Source organism: Sciurus vulgaris, assembly GCF_902686455.1.
Source record: "Sciurus vulgaris genome assembly, chromosome: 7".
NCBI lineage: Eukaryota > Metazoa > Chordata > Mammalia > Rodentia > Sciuridae > Sciurus > Sciurus vulgaris.
The window spans coordinates 107,970,788-107,995,412 of record NC_136467.1 but is presented as its reverse complement, the minus strand read 5'-3'; the positions used below and the strand labels follow the sequence as shown (position 1 = coordinate 107,995,412).

Here is a 24,625-nt window from a genome sequence, read left to right as displayed (position 1 = left end):
GTTACTACTGAATTAAATATATAAAACAACTTAAAATGTCAAGAAATAATAGACATCTACCCATAGTAAAACTGAGTGTAAATGGTTTCAATATTCCAATCAAAAGAAATGGACTGGCAGAGTAAATTAAAATCAAGATCCCAAAATATGCTGTTTACAAGAGACTCATCCTCTAGGCAAAATCATTCACACACTGAAAGCAAAAGAAAGGAAACCAATATTTCTTGAAAGTAGAGTTTAAAAATAAGATGTAACTTTACAGATGTCTCAAAAAGTAGATGTCAAGCAATAATTAATCAGAAGAGACAACAAAGATCACTACACACTGGTAAAGGAAAAAAATATGATGATGGTAGATATTTTTGCCCCAAACTTCATTGCATCTAAATAAGAAAACAAGCACTTCTCAAAATTAAGTCCCAAATAGACAATAATAATGGGTGATTTCAACATAATCCTGTCACCAATAAACCATCTAGATATATAATCAATAATGACATTTTTCACTTAAATATCATAAACCAAATGAACCTAATACATCTATAGCATATTTCATACAACAAAATTTGAATTTATTCTCTTTTAGTAGCACATGGAAACTTCATCAAAAAAGACCATATCTGAGCTGACAGTGTAAGTCTTAGAAAAAATGATAAACAATTGTTAAATGTTATCTTCATAAAATTTAATATTTGAAAGAAATGTTTATCTAAAATATTCTACCACCTGGAAAAATAGTTACTGTAAAAATAAATATATTAAACCAATCTATCTCTGCTCCTTAAGAATACCTGGGTTTATATCGCTGATAAGTGGATGATGGCACATGATGGGGGGTGGGAGGGGTTAGTGTTAGGGTTAGACTTAGGGTTGGGGGGGGCAAGAATGGAGGAAGGAAGGACTGTGTAGAGGGAAAAGAGGGGTGGGAGGGGCAGGGGGAAGGGAAAAAATAACAGAATGAATCAAATAACATTACCCTATGTAAATTTATGATTACACAAATGGTACGCCTTTACTCCATGTACAGAGAAATGACATGTATCCCATTTGTTTACAATAAAAAAAGAAAAAAAAAATAGATACTACCCTTTGTATCTTACCAGATCATAATAAAATGAAATTAGAAAGCAACAGCAAGAAATTGTAAAAACCACGTAAATACATGAATATTGAATAATAATCCATTGGATGAGGAATGGATAATAGAAGAAATGAGAGGAGAAAATAATTCCTAGAATCAAATGAGAATAGTGATACAATATACCAAAATCTCTGGAACATTATAAAGGTAGATTTTTTTTTTTTTTTTTTTTGTATTGGGAATTGAACTCAAGGGCACTTGAATACTGAGTCACATTCTCAGCCCTCTTTTGTATTTTTTTGAGAGACAGGGGCTCACTGAGTTGCTTAGCACCTCACTTTTGCTGAGGTTGACTTTGAAATCATGATCCTCCTGCCTCAGATTCCAAGCTGCTGGGATTACTGACATGCTCCATCCTGCCAGGCTGAAGGCAGATTTTCGGAGGAATGTTTATTGCATTAAGTGACTGCACTAAAAAAGAACAAACCAACCAGAAAGCCCCCATATAAACAATCTAATGATATATCCCAAATACATAGATAAGCAGAAACAAACTAATATCAAAACAAGTAGAACATAGGAAATAATTAAAATCAGAGCTAAAATTAAAGAAATCAAAAATTTTTTAAATTACAAAAAATCAATGCATTAGCAACTTGGTTCTTTCAAAAGATAAGCAGAATTGAAAAACCCATAGTCAAACTAACCAAAATTAAAATATAGATGAACTAAATCAATAAAATTAGAGATGAAAAGATGATATCACTGTAGATATTTCTGAAGTCCAATGGATTATTAGGGGGTATTTTGAAAAGTTATATTCTAATGAATTCTAAAATCTAAAAGATGTTGACAAATTTCTAGATACACATGACCTACCCAAATTGAGTCAATAGGATATAGAAAACCTAAACAGATCAATACTGAGCAAAGAAATTGAAGCACTGAAAAAGAGTTTTCCAACCAATAAAAGCCCAGGATGAGATATATGCTCAGCTGAGTTTTACCAGACCTTTAAAGGACCAATGCTAGTCCTCCACAAGTTATTCCAGGAAATAGAAAGGGAGGGGACATTGCCAAATTCATTCTATGAAGCCCATATCACCCTGGTACCAAAGTAGATAAAGACACATTAAGGAAAGAAAATCTCAGAACAACATCCCTGTTGAACATAGATGCAAAATCCCTCCATAACATATTAGCAATCTATATTCAAAAATATATTAAGAATATTGTACACCATTGTCAAATTGGTTTCATTCCAGGGCTGCAACATTGGATCAACAGACACAAATAAATGTAATTCATTGCAAAAATAGAATTAAGGGGGAAAAAATCACTAGATCATCTCAATAGATGCAAAAGATGCCTTCATCAAAATCCATTACTCACTAATGTTAAAAACACTGTTTTTGCTTCTCTTTCAATTGTAGGAGTTGATTATTGCGCTAAGATTAGAAGAATTTTGTAAAATTTTATACTTCCTTTTATGTTTTACTCTTGGTTAGTTTTCAGTGTCACATGCTTTCTCTTTCCTAAGTCACACAACTTATTCATCTTTGAGTGACTGGGGAAGGACTATAGTAGACTTATGAAAGTGCAAGGGGGAGGTGGCATGAGGATATCATTTTATAACCCAAACCATTGTGTACTTAGCAGTGTATCTCTGCTTCTTTTCCTTATGACCAATAATTTGCCAAGATTATTATTACTTACCTTTTTCATTAGCTGTCCTTCATTATTCTAGTATGTTCTATAACATAGTACTCTGGGGAAAAATAGTATCATTGATTTTTTAAAATTATTTTCAAGTACCATGTTTCTTAGTTTATAAGGTATTTTAATGCATCATTTTCTTTTAGCTTTTATTTTTAACTTATATAATCCTCCCAATTTAATTAATAGAAATTGCTATTTTCATAAATTTTATTCATAACATATTCAAACAATATGTTTGCCTATCCAAGTCTTACATTTTTAGCATTGTTGTTGACCAATAATGCCTATTCTTATATGCATGTATTTCTTTAACCATTCTTCTTTTCAGGAGTGTATAGTTGAACAAAGGGTTTATGATATACATCTCCTATATCATGGATTCAATCTGCTTAAGTAAAACTGCTATTTACTACTTTCCTTATATTTCTACTACACTTTTCAACAACTGCAAACATTGTTTTCCTTTCTTGGATGCAAAAAAAAAAAAAAAAAAAAGATGTATTCCCCATCATTTCTACCCTCAAAGCATAGATAATTAGTTGTTTCTTGAGGAGGCATCTTTCTCCAACTATAATTCTTTTCTGAAGTAAGGTATAAAAAGTGAAAGAGGGAGAGAGAAAGAAGGAGAGAGATAAAACAATGAGAATGAACAAGAAGAAGAAATGAGAAAGAGAAAAGCAGGAAGAAGAATCCATTTTCCTACTTTCAAAGTAAATAGAGCAAAGGAAAGTCTGTCTTCTACTTTTCCAAGTGTGAGGACACAAGATATTTTATCTGGGATTTATTGTTTCTCCACAGATTTTTAAAAAGTTTATTTAAAAATTATTCATTGATATTAAATAATTCATGTTTGCAGGAGACATCTGTAAGACAGAAACTTTTGCTATCTAAGGAAATTAGCATGCATTTGGTTGATATTTCTCTTTAGATGAGATTAATATAAGATTTGGGTGGAGCAAGATGGCAGAAGAAAAAGTCTCTCCAGTCACATCTCCCCTTAGAAACATCAATTCTAATAGCTATTAATGCACTACTCTCGCAAGAGTTAAAGGAACCTGGTCATAGGTCATAGTAGATGCTTTGAACCTAATAATAACGACAGATATTTTGAAGAATGCATGAAGAAAAGGGCTGCTCATATTACTCCTCCCTCAACTCCAATAAATTCAGCATAGAGATGTTACCTGACTAGTAGCAGAAGAGGGAATTAATCCCGGAACATATTCTTATAACCCAGTACCAGGCTCAACACAGTAAAACCTTCCAACCATGGCCCGTGCCCCCAGGCCATTGCCAATGGATTGAGTTTCTGGAAGTGTCAGCCTGGTGGCCAAAGGGCTACCTTCAGCACCTCTTTCCAACCTCGTCAGCTGCACATGGAGAAAAAAATACATTCACTGGTGGGCATGACAGAAAAGTAAATAGAAGACATTGCCTGGGAACTCTGTGCTGAGTCAAAGAAATCCAATTCTGAAAGATCCACTGACTTTTGACCCCCGGCCAGCGCCTATTGATGAAACCTCTGTTCCTGCCTCAGTGCCAGGAGGAGACTCATGAGCCCAGGAAGACAAATATGTATTCTGGCCAGTGTCACCCTCACCTCAGCTGACAGAACAGACTCTGGCCGCAAGTACACAGGTCAGAGCAGCCTGGCCTTGCTCCTTTCCTTTTTGAGTACTGTCCTCATCAGGCTGCGGGCTCTGGGTGTGATCCAGGTTTGCATAATTAGTGGCTGTGGGACTGCCCTTGCCATCCCTTCTCCAACTGCAGGCTTCACAGCAAAGAGATGTGTGGTTTGTCTGAGAGAAGACAAGAAAATTAGGCACCAAGTCATGACTCAGGAGCCCGGGGCCAGCTGCTCCATGATGAGGTCAGGTGAGAAGTAGCTTGAGGGCCAGTAAGTGTGGACAAGTCATCTGAGCATACCTTAGACTCAAGGAGATGTCTGTGGGGACAGACTGCTCTTTGTAGGTACTGTTCAGATTCATTCAGAAAAACACATGGATTTGGTACAAACCCCTCTAGGGATAATACAGCTGTAGCAGACTCTCAGTAACATGAACCAGGGTACTACCCAGTGCTGATATAACAGAAATGACCATTGCAAAAATGAGCAGTGTGCTTAGACTTTCTGGGAGAACAGGCATAAAGCCAGATTATGAAGATAGATAAATACGCAATCCTTCAATGTCAAGAAAATGTCATACGCCAATAAGAATGAAAGTTTTTTTAGGAAACCAACCTTATCTACCAGTCAAAAATAAGGTACCAGAAACTGAAAAGGCAGTATCAACATGGGATAACTTTTGGATAAATAAGTTAAAACAGCTGTTTTAAAAGAAACTGAAAGAATGTGAAGAAAATGCTGAAAAATTATTTGGTGCTCTAATAGCAAAACTTAAGGAAACAGAAACAATTTTAAAAAATCAAACAAATAATTTAATTGGAAAATACACTAAGTAAAATTGAAACACCACAGGAGGTGTTAACAGCAGGATTAAAAAAGTGGAAGAAAGATTTAGTGAACTCCAGGATAGGTTATTTAAAATTAAATAGAGGAGACAAAAGAAAAAATATGTGAAGAATGAAGAGGAAAGAAGAAACTTGTGGGAATTTTGAGACACTATTAAAAATCAAATATTCAGTTTATTAGACTTCAAGAGTGACTTGAGAATGGCAACGGGATAGAAAGCTGACTCAACTAAAGAGCAGAAAACTTCTGAAACCTAGAGAAGGATAGGTAAGAAGGTCAAATGTCATTCGTCAAGTTTAATTTTAGCAATGTCTAACGAAGATGTTATACAAAAAAGGTCTCATGGATAAAAGTTACAAATACTATTCTCAAGCCTGGAAGAAACACACACACACACACACACACACACACACACACACTGGGGTGTCCCAATTTACTTGACAGAATACTTCTAAAGCCAAGAGAAGTGGAAAGATATTTTCACAGAACTGAAGGAAAGGAAAGAAACTGCCAACCAATAATACCGTACCTAACAAAACTATCCTTTAGAAATGAGAGATTAAAAGCATTCCAAAACAAGACCTGTCCTACAAGAAATGCTCAAGTGAGTTCCTAAAACTGAAAGAAAGAGACCTTAATGCATAAGGAGAAAACACGGGAAGATATAAAACTCTCTGGTGAGAGTAATTATATCAACTCAGAATGCTCTAATATTGTAAACATGGTACATGAACCATTTGCATCTTTAGTACAAACATTAAAAAAGTTAAAAATTAAGAATATTTTAAGAGATGCAAAATGTACAAAGATGTAAAATAGGATATCAACATTCAAAATGAGAGGAAAAAGGGAGTGCCAATGTGGAGTTTCCTCAGCAACATATTTTCTGTTTTTTTGTTTATGTTTTATCTTTATGATCACACTAAGTTGCTATCATTTTAAAGTAACTTGTTATAACCAGAAGAGCATGGTAAACAGAAAGCAAAAATCTACACAGATAAATAAAATATAAGTGACGAATCAAAATATACAACTATAATAAATCACGGAACATCAAAGGAAGACTGTAAGAGAGGAAGAAAAAAGAAAAATGAAAGAAACTACATAAAAGTTAAAAACAAGTTACAAAATGGCTGTAGAAAGGCTTTATCTGTCAATATCTTTAGTGTAAATGGATGAAGTCTTTTAAAAGACAGAGTGACTGAACGGCTTACATAACCAAGGAGACTCAACTATATACATTGCTTGCAAGAAACTCACTTCACTTCTAAGAGCACACATAGACTGAATGAGAAGGAATGGAATGGCAACAACACCACCAACTGTTAAATAAATAATTAAAGAAAGAAAGAAAATTGTGAGATGATATTCTTAATGGACAGATGCAAAAATCCTCAACAAAATACTTGCAAACTGAATTCAACAGCACATTAAAAGATCATTCAACTTATCAAGTGGAATTTACCCTAGGAATGTCACTATGGTCCAACAAATGCAAATCATGATGATACATGACATCAACAGAAAAAAAAGGAGAAAAGGCATGTGATCATCTAAAAAGATGAAGAAAAGGTATTTGATAAAAGTCAGTATCATTTCATGAGTAAACACTGAAAAGTTCAGGTATTCAAGAAATATACTTCAACCTAATAAGGCTGTTCACAAGAAGCCAACAGCTACCATTATGTGAATGGGGAAAAGTGAAAACTTTCTAAGATCTGGAAAAGCACAAGCATGCTCACTTTGTTCACTTTCATTTGACATAGAGCTGTAACTTCTAGCAGGAACAATTAGGAAAAAGAAAATAAAGGACTGATCCAGTTTGGAAAAGAAACCAAACCATCACTATTTATAGATGATATGAACGTATATGTAGGAAATGCCAAAGACTCCACCAAAAAAAAAAAAAAAAAAAAAAAAAAAAAAAAAGATAGAGCTAATAAATGAATTCAGAAAAAATTCAGGATATATCAACATACAGAAGTCTGTAGCATTACTGTATTTCATAACAAATTATCTGAAACAGAAGCCAAGAAAACAAAGAAAAAAATTCCACATATAATAGTTACAAAATACCTAGGAATAAATTTAACCGAATAGGAGAAATATTTCTACAATGACAATTACAAAATATCAATGAAAGAAAATGAAAACTACACACAAAAATGGGAAAAACATTCTATGTTTATGTATTGAAGAACCAATATTGTTAAAATGTCTATACTATCCAAAGCAATCTAACATATTCAATGCAATCCCCATCACAATACATATTCAATGCAATCCCTATCAAAATACTAATGGTATTTTTCAAAGAACTAGAATAAAATACTAAATTCACATGGAACCACAAAAACAACAAACAAAAGCCAAAAAAAGAAAAATCTTGAGCAAAAATAACAAAGCAGAAAGTACTATATTACATGACTCCAAAATATACTAAAAAGCTGTAATAACAAAAAAGAAAACCTATAATATTGGCATACAAACACATGGGCCAATGTAGCAAAAGAGGGAGCCTAAAAGTAAATCCACACATCTATAGACAACTAACTTCTGATAAATTGCTGAGAACACATACTAGAAAAAGGATAGTCTTTCAATAGATGGTGTTGTGGAAACTGGAAATACTTATGAAGAGGAATAAAACTAGACCCCCTAGCTCAACTGTTACAAAAATCAACTCAAAGTAAACTGAAGAAAGTTGGACATGGTGGCACACATTTGTGGTCTCAGCTACTAAGTAGGTTGAGCGGAGAAGGTCACTTACACTCGTGAATTCAACATCAGTCTGAGCAACATAGTGAGACTCCATCTCAAAAAAATAAAGAAGAATAAGAAATAAAGAGGGAAAATGTTAATGACTTAATTGCAAGACATGAAACTATGAATCTACTGGAAGAAAGCATAGGGGAAGTTCCTCAGGACACTGGAATGGGCAAGGACTTTTTTGGGCAACACCCCCAAAGCATAAGAAACACAATCCAAAATAGACAAATAAGATTACATCAAAGTAAAAAGATTCTTCACAGCAAAGAAAACTAACATCAGAATTCAGAGACGAGCTGCAAAATGGAAGGAAATATTGGCAAACTAAATATTAGATAAAAGGTGATTTCCAGAATATATAAGGAACTTCAGAAACACAAGAGCACAAAACATACAACCTGGTTTTAAAGTGGGCAATAAGCCTAAATTAATATTTCTCAAAAGAAGACATATAAATGGTCAACAGATATATAAAAAAATGTTCAGTGTCACTAACCATCAGGGGAATGCAAAGCAATTCACAAAAAGAGGGTGGGGAAAGGGAAAAATGGAGTTATTTTATATTAGGTAGGGGGGAACCGTGGGAGGGGGAGGGTTTGATAGTAGAGTGAAGTAGACATTATTACCTCATGCACACATATGACTGCATGACCAATGTGATCCTACAATAAGTATAATCAGAAAAATGAGAGATTTCACTCCATCTATGTATGATCTATCAAAATGTATAAATGCATTCTATTGTCATGTACAGCTAATTAGAACCAAAAAAAATTAACAACAACAACAACAAACACAGTGAGATATAACCTCACCCCAGAAAAATAGCAATTACTGAAAAGACTAAAGAGTACTGGCAAGGATGTGGAGAAAAGAGAACCCTTGTGCACTGGAGAGAATGTGAATTAAGATAGCCATTATGGAAAACGGTATGGAGCTTCCTCAATTTTTTTAAACTACCTTAAATACAATAATTCCACTCTTGGGTATATATCCAATAGAAATGAAATGAGTGTATTGAAGAAACATCTGCACTCCCATGTTCATTGCAGTATTATTCACAATCACTAAGAAAGGGAAACAACCTATATGTTAATCAACTGATCAATGGATAAAGGAAATATGCTACGTATGTAAAAGGGAATACTATTTAGTCATAAAAGAGAATGAAATTCTGTTCTTTGCAACATGATATGGATGGAATTGGGTTCTCTATGCTAAGTGACACAAGCTAGGAACAGAAAGATAAATTCTGTATGAGCTTCCTCACGTACAGAATCCATAAAGGTTGTTCTCAAAGTAATTGAGAGTAGAGTGGTGTTACCAGAGACTAGGGAAAGAAAAAAGAGGGATAGGTGGGAAAATGTTGATCAAGGGATTCTAAACAGATACTCTAAGATGTTTCAGAGCAGGTGCAGAACAAGGATTACTCAGTAAAAATCTGCATGCCATAATAAGCAGTAAGGCAAGTAGGAAAAGCCAGGGGCAGCTAGGATTTCTAGGGTTCTGGTAAACTGAAAGAAATATGATAATTTATGGCCTTCAATAACGGAGCTCAGGAGATTTTCAGAGAGCAGAGAAAATTCTACACTCAATATTAATATTTTATGCACATTGGCTCTAATTAAGAATTTTAAACTTTTGAATGAGGATTCAAGTTCTCATACTTAGACATTCTAGTTTTCAAGGGAATAGATTAAATCAATGATCTTTGGTCACTCTGGGTATGATGGAAGGTTAAGGAGAAATAATGCTGATATATCATGTGAGGTTGAAGCTAAAGTTGTAGAAAAGTGGAGCACATAGTTCCTGAACCAATGGGTCATCTTTAAGCAATCTGCATTTGCAAAACTTACTGCAAAGTCTATCTTCACAGTTATTTGGACAATCTTCACATGGGGTTCCCTTCTTATAAGGTACATTAATTGTGTCAGGATTGTTTCCCCTTAAAGAAGAGAAAGAAAATGTCATTTAGTAAAATTCATCATAGTAAAATATTTATAAAAACTTACTCAATGAGTTCAACCAATTTTAGAAGCAAATTTTGTAAATATGCTTTTAAACAATGAACAATAATTTTTAAGATGGGTATGATATTTCTAGACTTACAGATATAGGTATGTTTCTAATGTATTACACTAGCAATTTTGAGGGTCACAAGAATAATTTTTCAGGAAATGTGCATCTTCCTTTTGGTAGTCTAGTACTAAAAGCACTTGGAACCACTGAATTGTTAAATCTTAGCGAACAGGTTGACTTTGGAGTTAATTATAATAAGATACTATTCTTTTTTTCCACATTTTTATTGGTGCATTATAGTCATACATAATTACGGATTTTGTTCCTACATATTTGTACGAGCACACAATATAACTTGGCTAATATCACTTCCCAACACTTCCTCCCTCTCTCCTCATTTCTCACTTCTTGATTCCTTTCCTCTGCTGATCTCTCTCCCTTTGATTTTCAGGAGATCCCCTGCAACTTTTCTTTTCCTTTTTCCTCTCTAGCTTCTGCATATTGATTTCTCAGCTTGACTTATTCCACATAACATGATGGTCTCTAGTGCCATCCATTTTCTGGCAAATGACATAATTCCATTTTTCTTAATGGTTGAATAAAACTCCATTGACACAAAATTTTTCTCAGACTGCTTAGAAATAATGTTCTACTACTTCAAGTGGTATGAAGAAATTTTGGTAGAGGTTCTTTTACACTATGCTTTTGGTGTTATGCAGATTATTCTCCTATTGGATTTTTTTAGAGCATGTTTGACCTTGACAGTTGAAAGAAACTGTTGTTTTTGTTTTTCTTTTTTGTACTGGGGATTGAACCCAGGGGTGCTTAACCACAGATTCCCAGTTCTTTTTTGTATTTTATTTAGAGCCAGGGTCTCACTGAGTTGCTTAGGGCCTTGCTAAGTTGCTGAGGCTGGTTTTGAACTTGTTATCCTCCAGCTTCTGCCTCCTGAGCCACTGAGATTACAGGCGCATACCACCGTGCCCAGTTAAAAAGAAACATTTATAACATTGTGTAATGAAGATTTTAATTATGTAGATCTAGTACATAAAACAACCATAACACGAAGATACTGTTCTTTATTAGTAACCATGAGAAGTTGGGAACTCATCATGGAAAAAGGTGTGGTCCTTATCACTATTTAGAAAATACACTTAAGTGATCTGAAAGAGAGGTGTTCTAATTTTAACTTGCACTATGTTATCATAAACCTGAAACTTGTTAGTGACTTTTGTAGAAATGCCTGGGATATTAAAGGAGGAAGGTACACTAACATGTATTATTTTGTTATGTACCTGTACAAATATGTTACAACAAATCCCATCCATATGTACAACTGTAATGCACCAATAAAAGTGTGTGGAGGGAAATTAATAAAGTGTTTGGGTATGGGAGAGAAAGAGGAAATAAGAACCTCCAGTTCTGAGACATAGGAAATTTCAAAAAAATGCAATACTTACCTGCAGATGTCTAAAACCTTAAAAAGTAGATATCTAGTATTAATTAATACAACTCAAAGAAAAAAAAAACCCCAAGTGTCTGGTTTAAAAATTTTTTTGGAAATTTCTAATTATTTCTTTAATATCTTAACTGTTAAACTTTCACTTTATTAAAGTTATTGCTAAATTCAACAAAGGATTTAATCAGCAATGTGGACTAAAATTTTATGGAGAAAATTCCTGGATTATAACTATTCACACATTATACTTTTCTCTTTTGTATTGTTGGAAATTCATCATAGACACCAAGTCCTGCAAAGAAGTAGCACAAATGATACACTGTAAGTGTAAATAGAGCTTATTGACTTCAAATCAAGTTAATAGAAAAAAATCCCAACAAATTTTAACTAATGCAATCAAGGCATGGAAGGTAAAGAAAGAAATTGATATAGAGCTATTACGTTAATATAATCTGGTGTATATACAGTGATATTAGAGTTCATATTTAAAATTTAAGTATGAAACATGTTATCAAACAAATCACCTTCGTTGATTCATATTGAACAATCTTTTATTGTGCTCACATGTGGGAGACAGTGATTAAAGGCTATGCTTGAGCCCACAGTATCCAGTGTGGTGACCCAGAAAATGCCTGTGGCTAACGGAATCTTGCAGACCTGTTATCAACTTCCATCAATGGAAGTGATATCAAAGTGTTATTTATGGTCAAATATCAGAGGTCTACATCCAGCTGTGAATAATGTCCCCTGTTCCGATAGTCACTTGGGTGAGCCCCTGCAGGCATCCTTTTCTTATCAGATTGAACTCCACAACCTCAGTTGATAAGGCAAGGAAGTACACCTGCCTTTCCCTAAAGCAATCACCTTAACTGTTCTAGGGTTTGTGCCTAGTACCTATGAGGCTATAATATGTAAATTTAATTTCTGAAAAGAAAACATACATTAGTATCCAGTTAAGTACACAGAAGAAGACTTGACTTTTCTCTTTGTTACTTTATTGAGACTCTGCTCCCATTTATGCCCTTGAATTCTAAAAACACTCATTGAAGTAAATGTCCTTGCCTGAGCTACTTCAAATTTGTTTTCCTTACATGATACCTACCTTAGGTGTCACTGACATGTAGGAAGACTAATGCTCAATTGTTTTTAATTTTTATATTCTCTTAATGAAATATAAGTTTATGTAGTAAAAATAGGATGTAAAAATATAAATGTGTTTGTGGCTTTTGGGTGCATGTGTGTATGTGAGTGTATGTGTGTACTGTTTTAGGAAGTGGCTAAATGGCTTTATTCCTAAAGGTCTAACTGAAAAAAGGAATAGGTACTTTTATAATGTTTGGAAAACTCAATCAGATTTTGTAAAGAAAGATATATTTTTAAAAGTGAAGAGAAACAGTAATACATACTCGTGACAATAGTGACAAATATAGAGATATTGAGGTACACTTTGTTTGTGGCATAATGAAACAGCACAACCGATGAGGTAAGAAGAGGCCCAAATAATCTGCAAAGATAGAGTATTTTATTACCAATGTAACATTTCACTAAACGACTACAATTTCAGTGCTATTATCCCTAGTTAAAAGTAAACAAGCACTAGATGCCCCGGCCCATGCTTGTAATCCCAGTTTAGGAGGTTGAGGCAAGAGGATCACAAGTTCGAGGTCTACTTCAGCAGTTTAGCAAAGCCCTAAACAACTTACTGAGATCCTGACTCCATATAAAAAATAAAAAAGACTGGAGATGTGATTCAGTAGTAAAGTGCTCTTGAGTTAGTCCCCAATATCACAAAACAAAAACAAAAACAACAAGAAACAAACAAACAAAAAGTCGACATGCTTGCTTGAGGTTTGCTCTGAGCATGGATTATTTGGAAGCCATAGAAACACAGTCCCCCAGTTTCTAGATAATACACACATAGCACACAAATGGCCATGGATAATGGAAGCCAGGCAGAGGAAGTCACGTGGGGATGGCAGGCAAGAGACACTTGGTGGTTGGCATTTTCCCTATATTTTGTTGGTTTTCTTCAGAAGGATTCTGCATTTCTGAATGTTCTTCTAATTAAAAAAAAAAAAACCCTCAATATTCATTATCTCTGGGATATGACATGGGTAGAGGGTAGAGCAGGTAAAGGAGAAATGGTGTTAATCATTTTGCAGTGAATGGGTTGATGTTCAAAAAGGACATAAATGTACACAGGCTGTACACGGTTGTGCATGAGACTCATCATATTTTTCAGTACATTCAGGGATGACCAGACAGTGTGACAGCCCTCTCTCATTCATTCCTGTTCAAACTGCAGAGTCTCACTCAGAAATGTGAGTGGCTATCATCAACTCTAGTTCATTCTCTCCTCATCAAACCGAAGTTCTTCTTAGTGGTTATATAAATAACCATCAAGGGAAGGGAATTTTCTTATTGGTAAGAAAGCAAGCATAATGTAGACTACTGAGTTAGCTTCTTAAGGCAAAGTGACTCAGGTTTAAATTCCATCTCTATCACTTCCTGGCTGGGTGATATTTGCCAGTTTGCTTTATGTCTCTAAGTCTCCTTTCAGCATTTTTAGAAAAGTGTATATTAAGGCAGTGGGCACATCTAAGTCCTTTGCTTTGGGAAAAATAACTCTTTTACAATTTTACTTTTTCCATATTAAATGTTTAAATCATCTCTTTTGGGATGACTTTTGTTGATTTATATCTTACTGGAAAATGCAGATAGTTAAAATTATTTCTGGACATGAACTCATTTTTTACATGGCAAATGATCTTTTAAAAACATGAATCAGTTTAACTGCCCCCCCATAAGACCATCTAATGATTTGTCACTTCATTTAAAGTAAAATGTAAACTGTACAATAGCTAACTAACAGTCTCAATTGTTACAGCCCCGCTTCCTTCATGTTCTAAATGCTTGCCACTCTCCTGTTAATTCTGTCCTATCCTTCTATAACACTAACAATAAATTTTCTGAATAGAAAACTAAGGAAGTGATTTTATTTCAAAAACATCAAAAGTGAGAAACACTTAGAAACCTTTAACCAGGATCTGAGGTATGTGTACCCTAAGAACTAGAATCCTTGAGAGAGAGAAATAAAGAACTGTCATTTGAATATAAATAACTTCCTCCAAGGGGCCCTGTGTTGAAAGCTTGGTGCCCAGGGTGGAAGTTGCAAGGTGCCATGGACCTTGGTACAAGAGGTGGGGCCTGTGAGTTCCCTAGGTAACTATGGCATGCTCTGGGGGGATGTGGGGGTCCCTCTCTCTCTCCCTCTCTCAGCTTCCCAGAGTTCCACGTGAGTACTTACTCTGATATGAGCTCCCATCAGGGATGGTACAGCTGAGAACATGCTTTGTCAATCAAGAAAAAGGAAGAATGATCCCCAAAATGATTCCAAGATCACCAAGGCTGCTGTTTCCACTAGAAGTCAGGGAAACAAGGCTGCTTCCTCTTGGGTTTATAGGTTGGGTCATTTCAGGTGACTTCTGACAACAGCCATGTCAGCAGGACCTCTACTGAGAACCATGCAATGAGGCTGCTCTATTGGAAGGAAAGGTTGGGACTTCTAAGACCCATGAGGAGGTGCTGCCACCAGGTGGGTCCAGAAGGAAGAGTTGGTCTGGAATCCAGAGTGTTATAATCACACCTTCAGATTTAATGGAATTTGCCTGGCTAAGTTTTGGACATGCTTGGGCTCCATCGTTCATTCCTTCTTAGAAGGGAAGTTCTCTTCTTTTCCTGTTCTTTCATTATGTATTTCAGAAGTAAGTAATCTTATTTTATAGGTTCATTGCAGGAGAAGAATTTTGCCTCAGGATGAATTTTGCCTTGAGTCTTATGAATATCTGATTCAATAAGATTTAGATGAGACTCAACTTTAAACTTCTGTCTTGATTCTAGAAAGAGTTAGCACTTTGGGGGCTGTTAGGATGTAATGAATGCCTTTGAATTTGAGGAAAACATGAATGGTGAGGGGGGGCAATAGTGAAATGTGATACACTGAATGTGTCCCGTTGTCCCCAAAATTCACATTCTAAAGACCTAACATTCAGTGTGATAGCTGCATGTGGAGATGTGGTCTCTAAGGAAGGACTTAAATGAAATCATAAGAGTTGAACCCTATTCTAAGACACAAGACCTCTTTCTCTCCCCTTTGCTTCTACTCCCCTGCTCTCTTTCTCTCTGTTTCTCTGTCTTCATCCACTGGGGAAAGACGAGGTTAGGGTATGGTGACAAGAAGATTGTTTATAATCCAGAAAGAGATTTTTACCAGAAACTGCTTTTTAAGATCTCAATCTTTAAGTGTCCATGATGTGGGAAAATAAATTTCTGTTGTTTGATCCATAACCCTGCTATATTTTATTGTGACCTTCCAAGAAGACTATTACAATGGTTATGTAAAATGGTACAACTGCTGTAGAAAATAGCTTGCTAATTACTCAAATAATTGAACATACAGTTGGGATAGAACCCAGCAGTTCCTCTTATAAGCCTCAAAGAATTAAACCCAGGGAGTTGAACAGATATTTGTATACTAATGCTCACAGCTACATTGTTCACAATACCCCAAAGTTGTAAGTAAACCAAATAAGTGAATGAATGAACCAAATGTTAAAAGGAAACAAAATTCTGACACATGCTACATCATGGATGAGCATGGATTTAAGATATTTTGCTAAGTAACAGGCACAGAAGGAAAAATATTGAATGATTCCAATTACATGAACAATTTTGAGTAGTCAAATCAAGAGAGACATAAAGGAGAATGGTGGTTACCGGAGGCTTGAGGGAGAGAGGAATGGAGAGTTAATGGTACAGAGTTCCAGTATGGAAGATGGAATGTTCCAGTGATGGCAGCCCAGAAGTTTGAATGCACTTCATGCTGCTGAACATTCATGCTGCAGAATATGAACATGGTTAAAGTGGTGATGTTTTAGTTGTAAATATTTCACCACAAAACTTAATGTTGGAAATAAGGGGATTCTCTTATTACAAGGAACTATTATTTCCACTTTTTTATTACAAACAATTTACAAGCGAAATTGATATTTTAGGATTTTGAGACTTCCCGGAAAATCAAGTGAATGAAGATGGAAAATAAGAGGTTAAGTAACTTTTCTCAACCAGGTATGGAACACATTACATTTCCTTCTGTTCTCAACTCTGAAAGGAACTCAGGAGGTTGAGTTAATATTCTAGCAATCAGGTAGAATGATTTCCATTTCTTTCCTACCTGACTTACTCATATGTGTTTAAAAACATTGAAGCACTATGTTTTTATGATTCAACACAGATTACCTGAGTGTAATGGTCAGTTCTTATGTCCTCATCTGTTGATGTCCATTCTCCATATACAAAATTTTTAGACTCATTGTACCAGATTTCAATTACGTGAGACCAGGAGACAGGCTTAAATCCCAAATACACATTTTCTCCACAAAAGGTATCTGAAAGGATGAAACAGGGCTAGGTTATACTATTAAATTTTTAGACTATAATATAAGGAGATTACTCTCATCTTTATTTGGCAATTGGTTCACGGATAAATCTAGGCAACATCTTATAAGAGAAGGCAAAATTAATTGTATCCTTTCTGTCAATCTTCCTTCTCATAGATCACTGGTTGTGTGTGCGTGTCAGGTTTGGTGAGAAGTTGACAAGAAGAAATGATAAACTTTGAAATCAAATCAACCAACACTGTAGTCTCTGCTGCTTCCAAGCTGAGGGAGAAGGGTGAAACCAAAGAGAAGCCCATGAGTTATAACAGGGCCTTGACTCAAAAGCAGCCACACACAGGATCTGTGCTGTGTATGGATCTTGACATGAATATTCGTTTATTTGACCACCTACTACTCAAGGCACAAGCTATTGATTGGACATGGTACATAGCTGTACTCAAGTCTCCTATGATACTGAGGGCTTTGATTCTTTTCTCTTTATGGCTAGAACTCAACATTTGAAAATTAGAATATTCACATTTTAAAAATTAAGAATAATAAAACATTACATTAGGCCAGAGTTTACTGCCATGTATGGGCAAGTACAAATCCGTAGTCGATAATGTAACTTATTCTTGCTGGGTGACTTAAGAATCCACGTCCTTGGTGAGATTAGTTTATTTTTTAATTTTAATTTTTTTATAAGATTCTGGGTCAGATAGACATATACATACTTTTAATTCTCCTCTCAAGTGGGTTGCTGTCTGTCAGATCACAAAACTTTGACAAAATTTTAGCATTTCCTGCAGCTTCTTCACTCCAACTCTAAAGTGGCAAGAACAATACCAAGCACATGATGTGATTAATATTTCCATCATAAGACGCTAGTTTATTATTTCTAGGAATCTAAGACTTTGTAATCTCTTTGTGTAAATTAAAGCTTAATTTTACATTACTCTTAAATATTCTAATAGGAATAGGGACATAGATTACAAATCATTGTATTGGTCTTTGAACTCACAAGTTCAAAACTAGGAATAACACTGAGCAGTAGCACCTCTCTCAGAGGCAGTAAAATATTTAAGTAAACACTTTCAGAAAAACAGAACAGGGTTAGAAATCTGACCCAATAATTTATCAATTATTTTACCTCAGACATGTCATCTTACCTCTTCGAATCTCAGTATCTGTGCATCTGTAAATGTGACCCATCATTCATATCCCAAGGCTTGTTCAAAAAGTTTAATGTGATAATCTATGGCATACAATTGTAATATTATAAATTTTATGCTGTGTGTTCCATAAAAAAAGGATAGATATGAGTAGAAGCATAGATAGTCACTTATCTCTACCTGAAATTATAAATAATCTCAAAATAGTAGATAACACCACACGCTAGAACCTCTTACCAATTCTGCATGTTTTCTCTCACTTCATCTTTCTGTAACTTTATAAGTGAGGCCCTATTATTTTCCCTGTATGTAAATGAAGTCATTGAGGCACAGAAATTTTGAGTAACTTTTAAAGATCACACTACCAGGAAGTGACAAGGAGTTTGTAACAACTAGTCTGGCGCCAGGGTGAGATCTGAGCTCCCAAGGTAAGTTAAGTATGCTGAGTCAAGGCATTTTGTTGCCTGAAGCTCAGCAATAGCTATTCTCTAAGTAAGGCTTAAGCAGGAGCAGTTAGGTGCAATGCCATGACAACTGAGGTCCCTAACACATCCTTATCGACTATATATCCAATTAAGACGGTCCTTATATCACATATAAGACATTACTAACAAAAGGTGTAAGTTTTTATTATTATTATTATGAACTTTTACATAATCTTTCAGTTATTCTTTAGAATCAACGTTTGGATGACACTCCCTTTTGCAACACTGTCCTTGGCGTGGGAAGAGGTTTACTATTACGTGGGTATATGCTGCCACCTTGTGGTGATTTTCTAGAATTACCCTTCAGGTTGAATTTACTGAGTCATGAAGTAACTTCAGCCTGGCGCTGAGGAAAAAGTAGATTTTGATTATTTCATGCAAGAAAAGAGAGATTTTAGTTATGTATATATCCTTATTGAAGGAACATAGGTGACCACAGATCTGATCAGTGCATAGTATCTTCAGTATTTTCAAGTAGTGGGAATACCATTTTACTGACTAGAAAAGAAAACTTGCCTGTTAGGATCATATTGCTAAACACCTAGAACTGGACCTCATATGACTAAAATCATAGGTAACTGTTTGTAGTGAATGCTGTGATGCTTTACACAGGTTCCTTTCCAATCTGAAAAACTCAAACCCTCAGCAGGTAGGAGTCCTTCCCACAGACAGCTCTACTATCTCTTGTCTCTGAAAATTGCCCTTATATGTGAGCATATTCCCTTCTCTGGGGCAGCCCTCTTCCAAGAGCTGGTAGATGCCAATACCAGGCCACCTTTCTCCAATTTGAGACAATTCAATGAACCTTCCTAGTGTTTCAGCTTCCCATGAAATAAGCTGCAGCTTATGTTGTAATGCCGTCATGAACAAAATCCTCCCTATGCAGAACCCTGCACGGCTCCTTACTCCCCCAGGCAGGCATAAATCTGGACATCATTTCACAATGAGCAACCTGCATGATAATTTTCATCCCACAATCTGCTTATCGTATCTGGGAAAGCTACCTCCAGTACTCATTGCCCACTCTTCAGTTCAGATCACTTTGAAGCTGTCTAGGACATTACCTGTGATTAATGATGGTAAATGTCACCAATGAGTATGGTTGTTGCTCAAAATTATAAATGCTCAAATCTTTTGTTTGAACATAAGATTAAATGGAACAGTCTTTCTTTTTCTTTCTTTCTTTCTTTTTGGAAAATGACTGCCTGGCATTTATTTATTCTTTCTATTTCTGTCATTCCTTAATTTTTTTTGTTGCTAATTCTGTCCATTTACTTCTACGTGTGTTCTGTTCATGGTTTAAGAAACATCTCAAACCCCTTATTTCCTTTAAAATACGAGTTAGTTTTACTGGTACATTTATTACCTTTTGGATAGTTTATGACATTGAACCTTAATATTTAAATGTGTGTTCTCACATACTTTTCTAAGGTTTCCTTTGTATTCACCTTTCATTTCCAATAGTAAGGTCTCTGTAGTCAGAGATTACAATTTCCATTCATGTGGCTGGGGAGATAGCTCAGTCAGTAGAGTGCTTGCCTCGCAAGCACAAGGCCCTGGGTTCAATCCCCAGCACCGCAAAAAAAAAAAAAAAAAAAAAAAAAAAAAAAAAATTCCATTCATTCTATAATGTGTTTCGGGTCTCGTAGCTAGTTATATTTGCTCATCTGACTGCTAGGGAGTTTGGATCCTGTTTCTCCTAAGAGATGTAAGTGATGAAGAGCAGATTCCCTGGTGCTAGCCCAATGGCAACGAAGCTACTTAATTTCCCTGGGGTTCTGTATTATGATTTTTTAAAACAGATGATCTTATTGGAACAATTAGAGTTTGTGTAATAAGGTACCAGAAAATGCTTATTAAAAAATCATACTCATGGTAGCTACAATACAAATATGATTTTCATAGCGATGAAAGCTATGGATTTGTTTTCTTCAAATAACACTTTCAATTTTAAGACGTCCAAGAAATAAATTGTAACACCCTTTCAGTATTCTTGTCTTTCTTCCTCTTCTTCATTTGCAAGAGAGAGTTGTCTGTTAAAATTATCCTCCACGGTCTGCACTGTTTCTAACCCTCAGTACTACAGGCCAATCCAGGGCCCAAGGGAGCAGGCTAAGGTTTCCACAAACCTGAGGATACTGCTGGATAGTAAATGTGAGACTACTCAACTCTCGTACCCAAGACTTCCCTAAGTTTGTCTTGTGGCAGAACACACCAGCTGTATAGTGGAAGCACAATTCCTCTAACTTCTTTTGGAACATAATAAAACTGGAAAATAGACTTGCCAGTACTTAACTGGCAGCATCAACTGGCATTGAATCTGGACATCTTAATCCTCAGATAAGTGTTTTAGTAGCCTCCAGGCTTCTTCCGGATGAAGACAGGTCTGCAATGCCTGAATAATTATTTATTCCAAGTTGTTATGTACTGTCAGCATCAGTATCAGCTAAGAGCTTGCAGTAGTCTCTGTGTCCGATATTCTGAATCAGAACACCAGACGGTAGGACCCTGTGTGTTAACAAGTTCTTCAGGTGACACTTTACTGAATTCTTTTGGTGATTCTCAAGCTCACTAATATTTGAGGAACACCATCCCAAAGTACATAAAAATGAAGCCAAACTCTTTGTGTCAAAATTGCTATTCTGTCATTTAGTGACTGTACAATCTGTTAGAAAGTTATTTACCTCCTTCTTCTGCTATGTCTTAGGTTTTTTGTAAAGAATGGATATTTAAAATATTGAAAGTTAAGAGAAACCAATAAGATCCTGGTCAACACCATGGGTATTACTCCCTCAGTGGGGACTCTGCTGCTGGATCTTACCATCTTCAGCATGTTCCTGGCTGGTGGGACCACTCTTCTCCTGAGGGCGTTGTGTGTATTGACGATTTCTTCTTGGACAGCTGTTGATTTTGTGTTGAGTTTAGTGTATTGGGTTTTGAATAATTTTGTCTGTTATTAGAAAATCATTTATTAATGTTACTTCTTTCAAGGGAACTTGTTACACATGGCACATTATTTGCACAGCTGTAGACAAAGAGAATTTAGAGTTTACATTGAATAAACAGTGTTCCAGGGCATTTTGGAATTTACGATGCCTCAGCATGTTAGACTATTTCTCCAGTGTGAGTTTTAAGGAGTTCTGAATGTCAGGCTGAGGTGACACTGGTCTTCTGAATAGTGCAGTGATTATCTGTCATTTAAAGTTTTTCCAATTTATGATTTATACTTTGGGACATGTTAAAGTGTTTTCTATTGAGCAACAGGGAACAAAATGGGACATGTCTTGAAGTTACTCCATTTACTGACTGACTTCCCTTCTTGGCTCATGGTCTACACACTTCCTCCTTCACCCTGCTCGCCTCTAAATATTTTCCTTGCTTCTCAAATAAACCACTTGCTCTTGAATCTCTGACTAATGGTTCGTATCTGGAAGAACTCATACTGATTGTATTCATTATTGAGTGTGAAGCCTCAGGTGTTATCCCTTCACATTCTGTATTTTTTCTCATTCATATGAAAAAATAGCAATGCCTGCCTGCACTTGCGTAAGAAAGTATAAAATAGAATTCGAACTCAGCCTATAGTTTAGAATCATGTGACCGTTCTTTGGAAATTGCTTATCTTTATTCCATAACTTGCTAAGAAGAAAGATACATAGCTAAAATATTCTAGGATGGTATTAATTGTTATAAAGATTATTTTTATGGGGGACATTTATTGCATGCACTTCATAACCTTAAAAAATGAGGGAGAATGTCATTATTTTATACTAACAGGTTTGTGGAAGGGGAGAGGGCATAAATATGGAAGCCAGAAGACCTCTCTAGAGACTGTCCTGTAGACATTATTTCATTGAAAGTAGACTCAAGTGCTATTTTCCCATCTTATCACATGAAGCTCTGATCTAAACTAGGGGAGACGTTGGGGATTCACAAGAATCCACATAATACATTAAGGGTAGGTGATAACTTGTCTGGGAATACAAACAACAACAGTGTTGTCTGTTTTTTTTTTTCCATTTAGTCATGGAAAATGATGGATATATTTTAAAGAAATAGTGACTTTTGCATATTATCAGTAATTTTAAAATTTTATATTACCTCAACAAACGAAACAGGTATGGGCTCACCATGAAGCTAAATTAACATAGAGGTTAATTTTAGAGCTGGCCTCTTCTTAGCCATGTAACTACCATGTACTTAATCTAGTTTTTTTCTCAATTCTCTAATCAGTCACAGGATGTGGAAAACAGTACTTGTTTAATAGGGTTACTGTGAGAAGTAGTAGGGTAATTGTTGAAGCCTCCTCATACCAGAGACTGTAACACTGTTTTTTTTTTTTAATTTATTTTTTATTTTTTACTTTTATGGACTGCATATGGACTCCTTGGACTGCATTGTACACAAATGGGGTACAACTGTTCATTTCTATAGTTCTATTCATACCATTAGTGTAATCATACATGTACATAGGGTAATGATGTCTGTCTCATTGTACCATCTTTCATACCCCTTCCCTGTTCCCCACCATTTCCCTCTATGTAATCTAAAGTTCCTCCATTTTTCTCTTACTCCCCCATTCCCACCCCCATTATGTATCATCAGTAACACTTTTATTAAAGGGTTAGTGCTTAGCCTCATCTAAAAAGTAATTTTGTAACTCACCATGCTCACATACTCTTACCTCCAAAACAGGCAGGAAGCCAGCAGCAGCAACTGCCAAAATTAAGAAGTATTTCATTGCTATCCCTGAGAAGAAAAAAAACACAGTTTTAGATTATTCTCAACTCATGCAATAATGTTTTTAATAAGCATTTCTGAACTACTTTTACATGTGTTTGCATTTTCTACAGAACAAAGTTGAATGCTATGTGTTTGTTATTGGGACCCAGAAGGCAATACAGAATTGTGGTTGGAAAGATAATGAACTCCTTAAAATTGTAAATGTCTCAATTCCTTAAACCTGTGAATGTGCGGTATTGGGTGGCAAAGGGGAATTAAGGTAAAGATGGAATTCAAATCACTAACCCACATACTGACTTAGAGTTGGGAGACCATCTTGTATTACCCAGGTAGGTCCAAGGTGATCACAATGTTACTTAAATGTGGGAAGGGAAACCAGGAGAGTTGTCAGTGACAGAATGTGTGAGACTCAACCAGCCAATGCTGGCTTTGAAATTGAAAGGAAAACCACACCAAGGAATTCACCCTGCTCTCTACAAGCAAGGCAAGTCCAGAGAATAGATGCCCCCTACAGTTTTCCTACTGACACCTTGATTTTAGTCCAGTGAGACCCATTTGGACTTCTGACTTCCAAAATGAAAGATAATCAATTTTTGTCAACTTGAAATTCTAGGTTTATGATAATTTGTCACAGTGCAAGGAAAATTTAATACTAGAATGTAGCAAGATTATATTTGAATTCTCTATTGCTTACAGAGAAGAGATGTGATCTTGATACTAGCAAGGTGTGTATGATTTAGAGACATTCCATACATTTGACACTCTCCTAAGAATGGTTGTCAAATCAGTACCCTCTCCTTTATTTTTACTTGATATAGTTAGCAAACTCTAGGAGTACAGGTTTTTAAATTAGGTTGGCACCTTCTTTTCGGAATCTATCAAGTTTATTTCTGAATTCATCCTGCTGAATGGGAAGCAGAAAAACTAGCAGTTTGGTTCTCGTTTTATGGAGGTCAACTTTTTAATGAGGAAGTTCAATAATTTATGCAGAATAAAATAGTAATGCTTGTTCGTCCAATGGTGTGTGTGGGTGGCCACTTCTTTCAAACTTCCCCTGCCCACTGAAGAACACATTTGGTAAGAGGGATGCTCTTTAAATCAGTTCTTTCAGGGAACACACAGATGCAAACAATCTCATCTTTATCTCTTTTTCATCTACTTTTCCGCCTTCTTTTTTTCCCCTTTCTCCAAAGCTTCATATATCTTCACACTCCAAGATTTACAATCATGTAAAATCAACTACTCAGCTGAAAGTACATATGGAAAC

The 24,625-nt window shown here is 35.6% G+C and overlaps 1 protein-coding gene across 8 annotated transcripts in view; it reads right to left on the bottom strand.

Annotated features, from left to right (window-relative positions):
- The window catches only part of CRISP1 (cysteine rich secretory protein 1), an 84,988-nt gene that overhangs the window by 52,532 nt on the left and 7,831 nt on the right, over positions 1-24,625 (bottom strand). For 5 of the 8 annotated variants that reach the window (XM_079147166.1, XM_079147164.1, XM_079147170.1 and 2 more), the window contains exons 2-7: positions 23,300-23,364; positions 21,437-21,565; positions 17,693-17,783; positions 16,819-16,967; positions 12,927-13,024; positions 9,899-9,987 (exon numbers count right to left, since the gene is read on the bottom strand). In XM_079147166.1, the coding sequence (XP_079003292.1) occupies positions 9,899-9,987; positions 12,927-13,024; positions 16,819-16,967; positions 17,693-17,783; positions 21,437-21,565; positions 23,300-23,364 (621 nt within the window). Of the gene's footprint in view, positions 1-9,898; positions 9,988-12,926; positions 13,025-16,818; positions 16,968-17,692; positions 17,784-21,436; positions 21,566-23,280; positions 23,365-24,625 lie in introns of all 8 variants that reach the window. The other 3 variants (XM_079147165.1, XM_079147171.1, XM_079147167.1) reach the window with 3 other exon arrangements.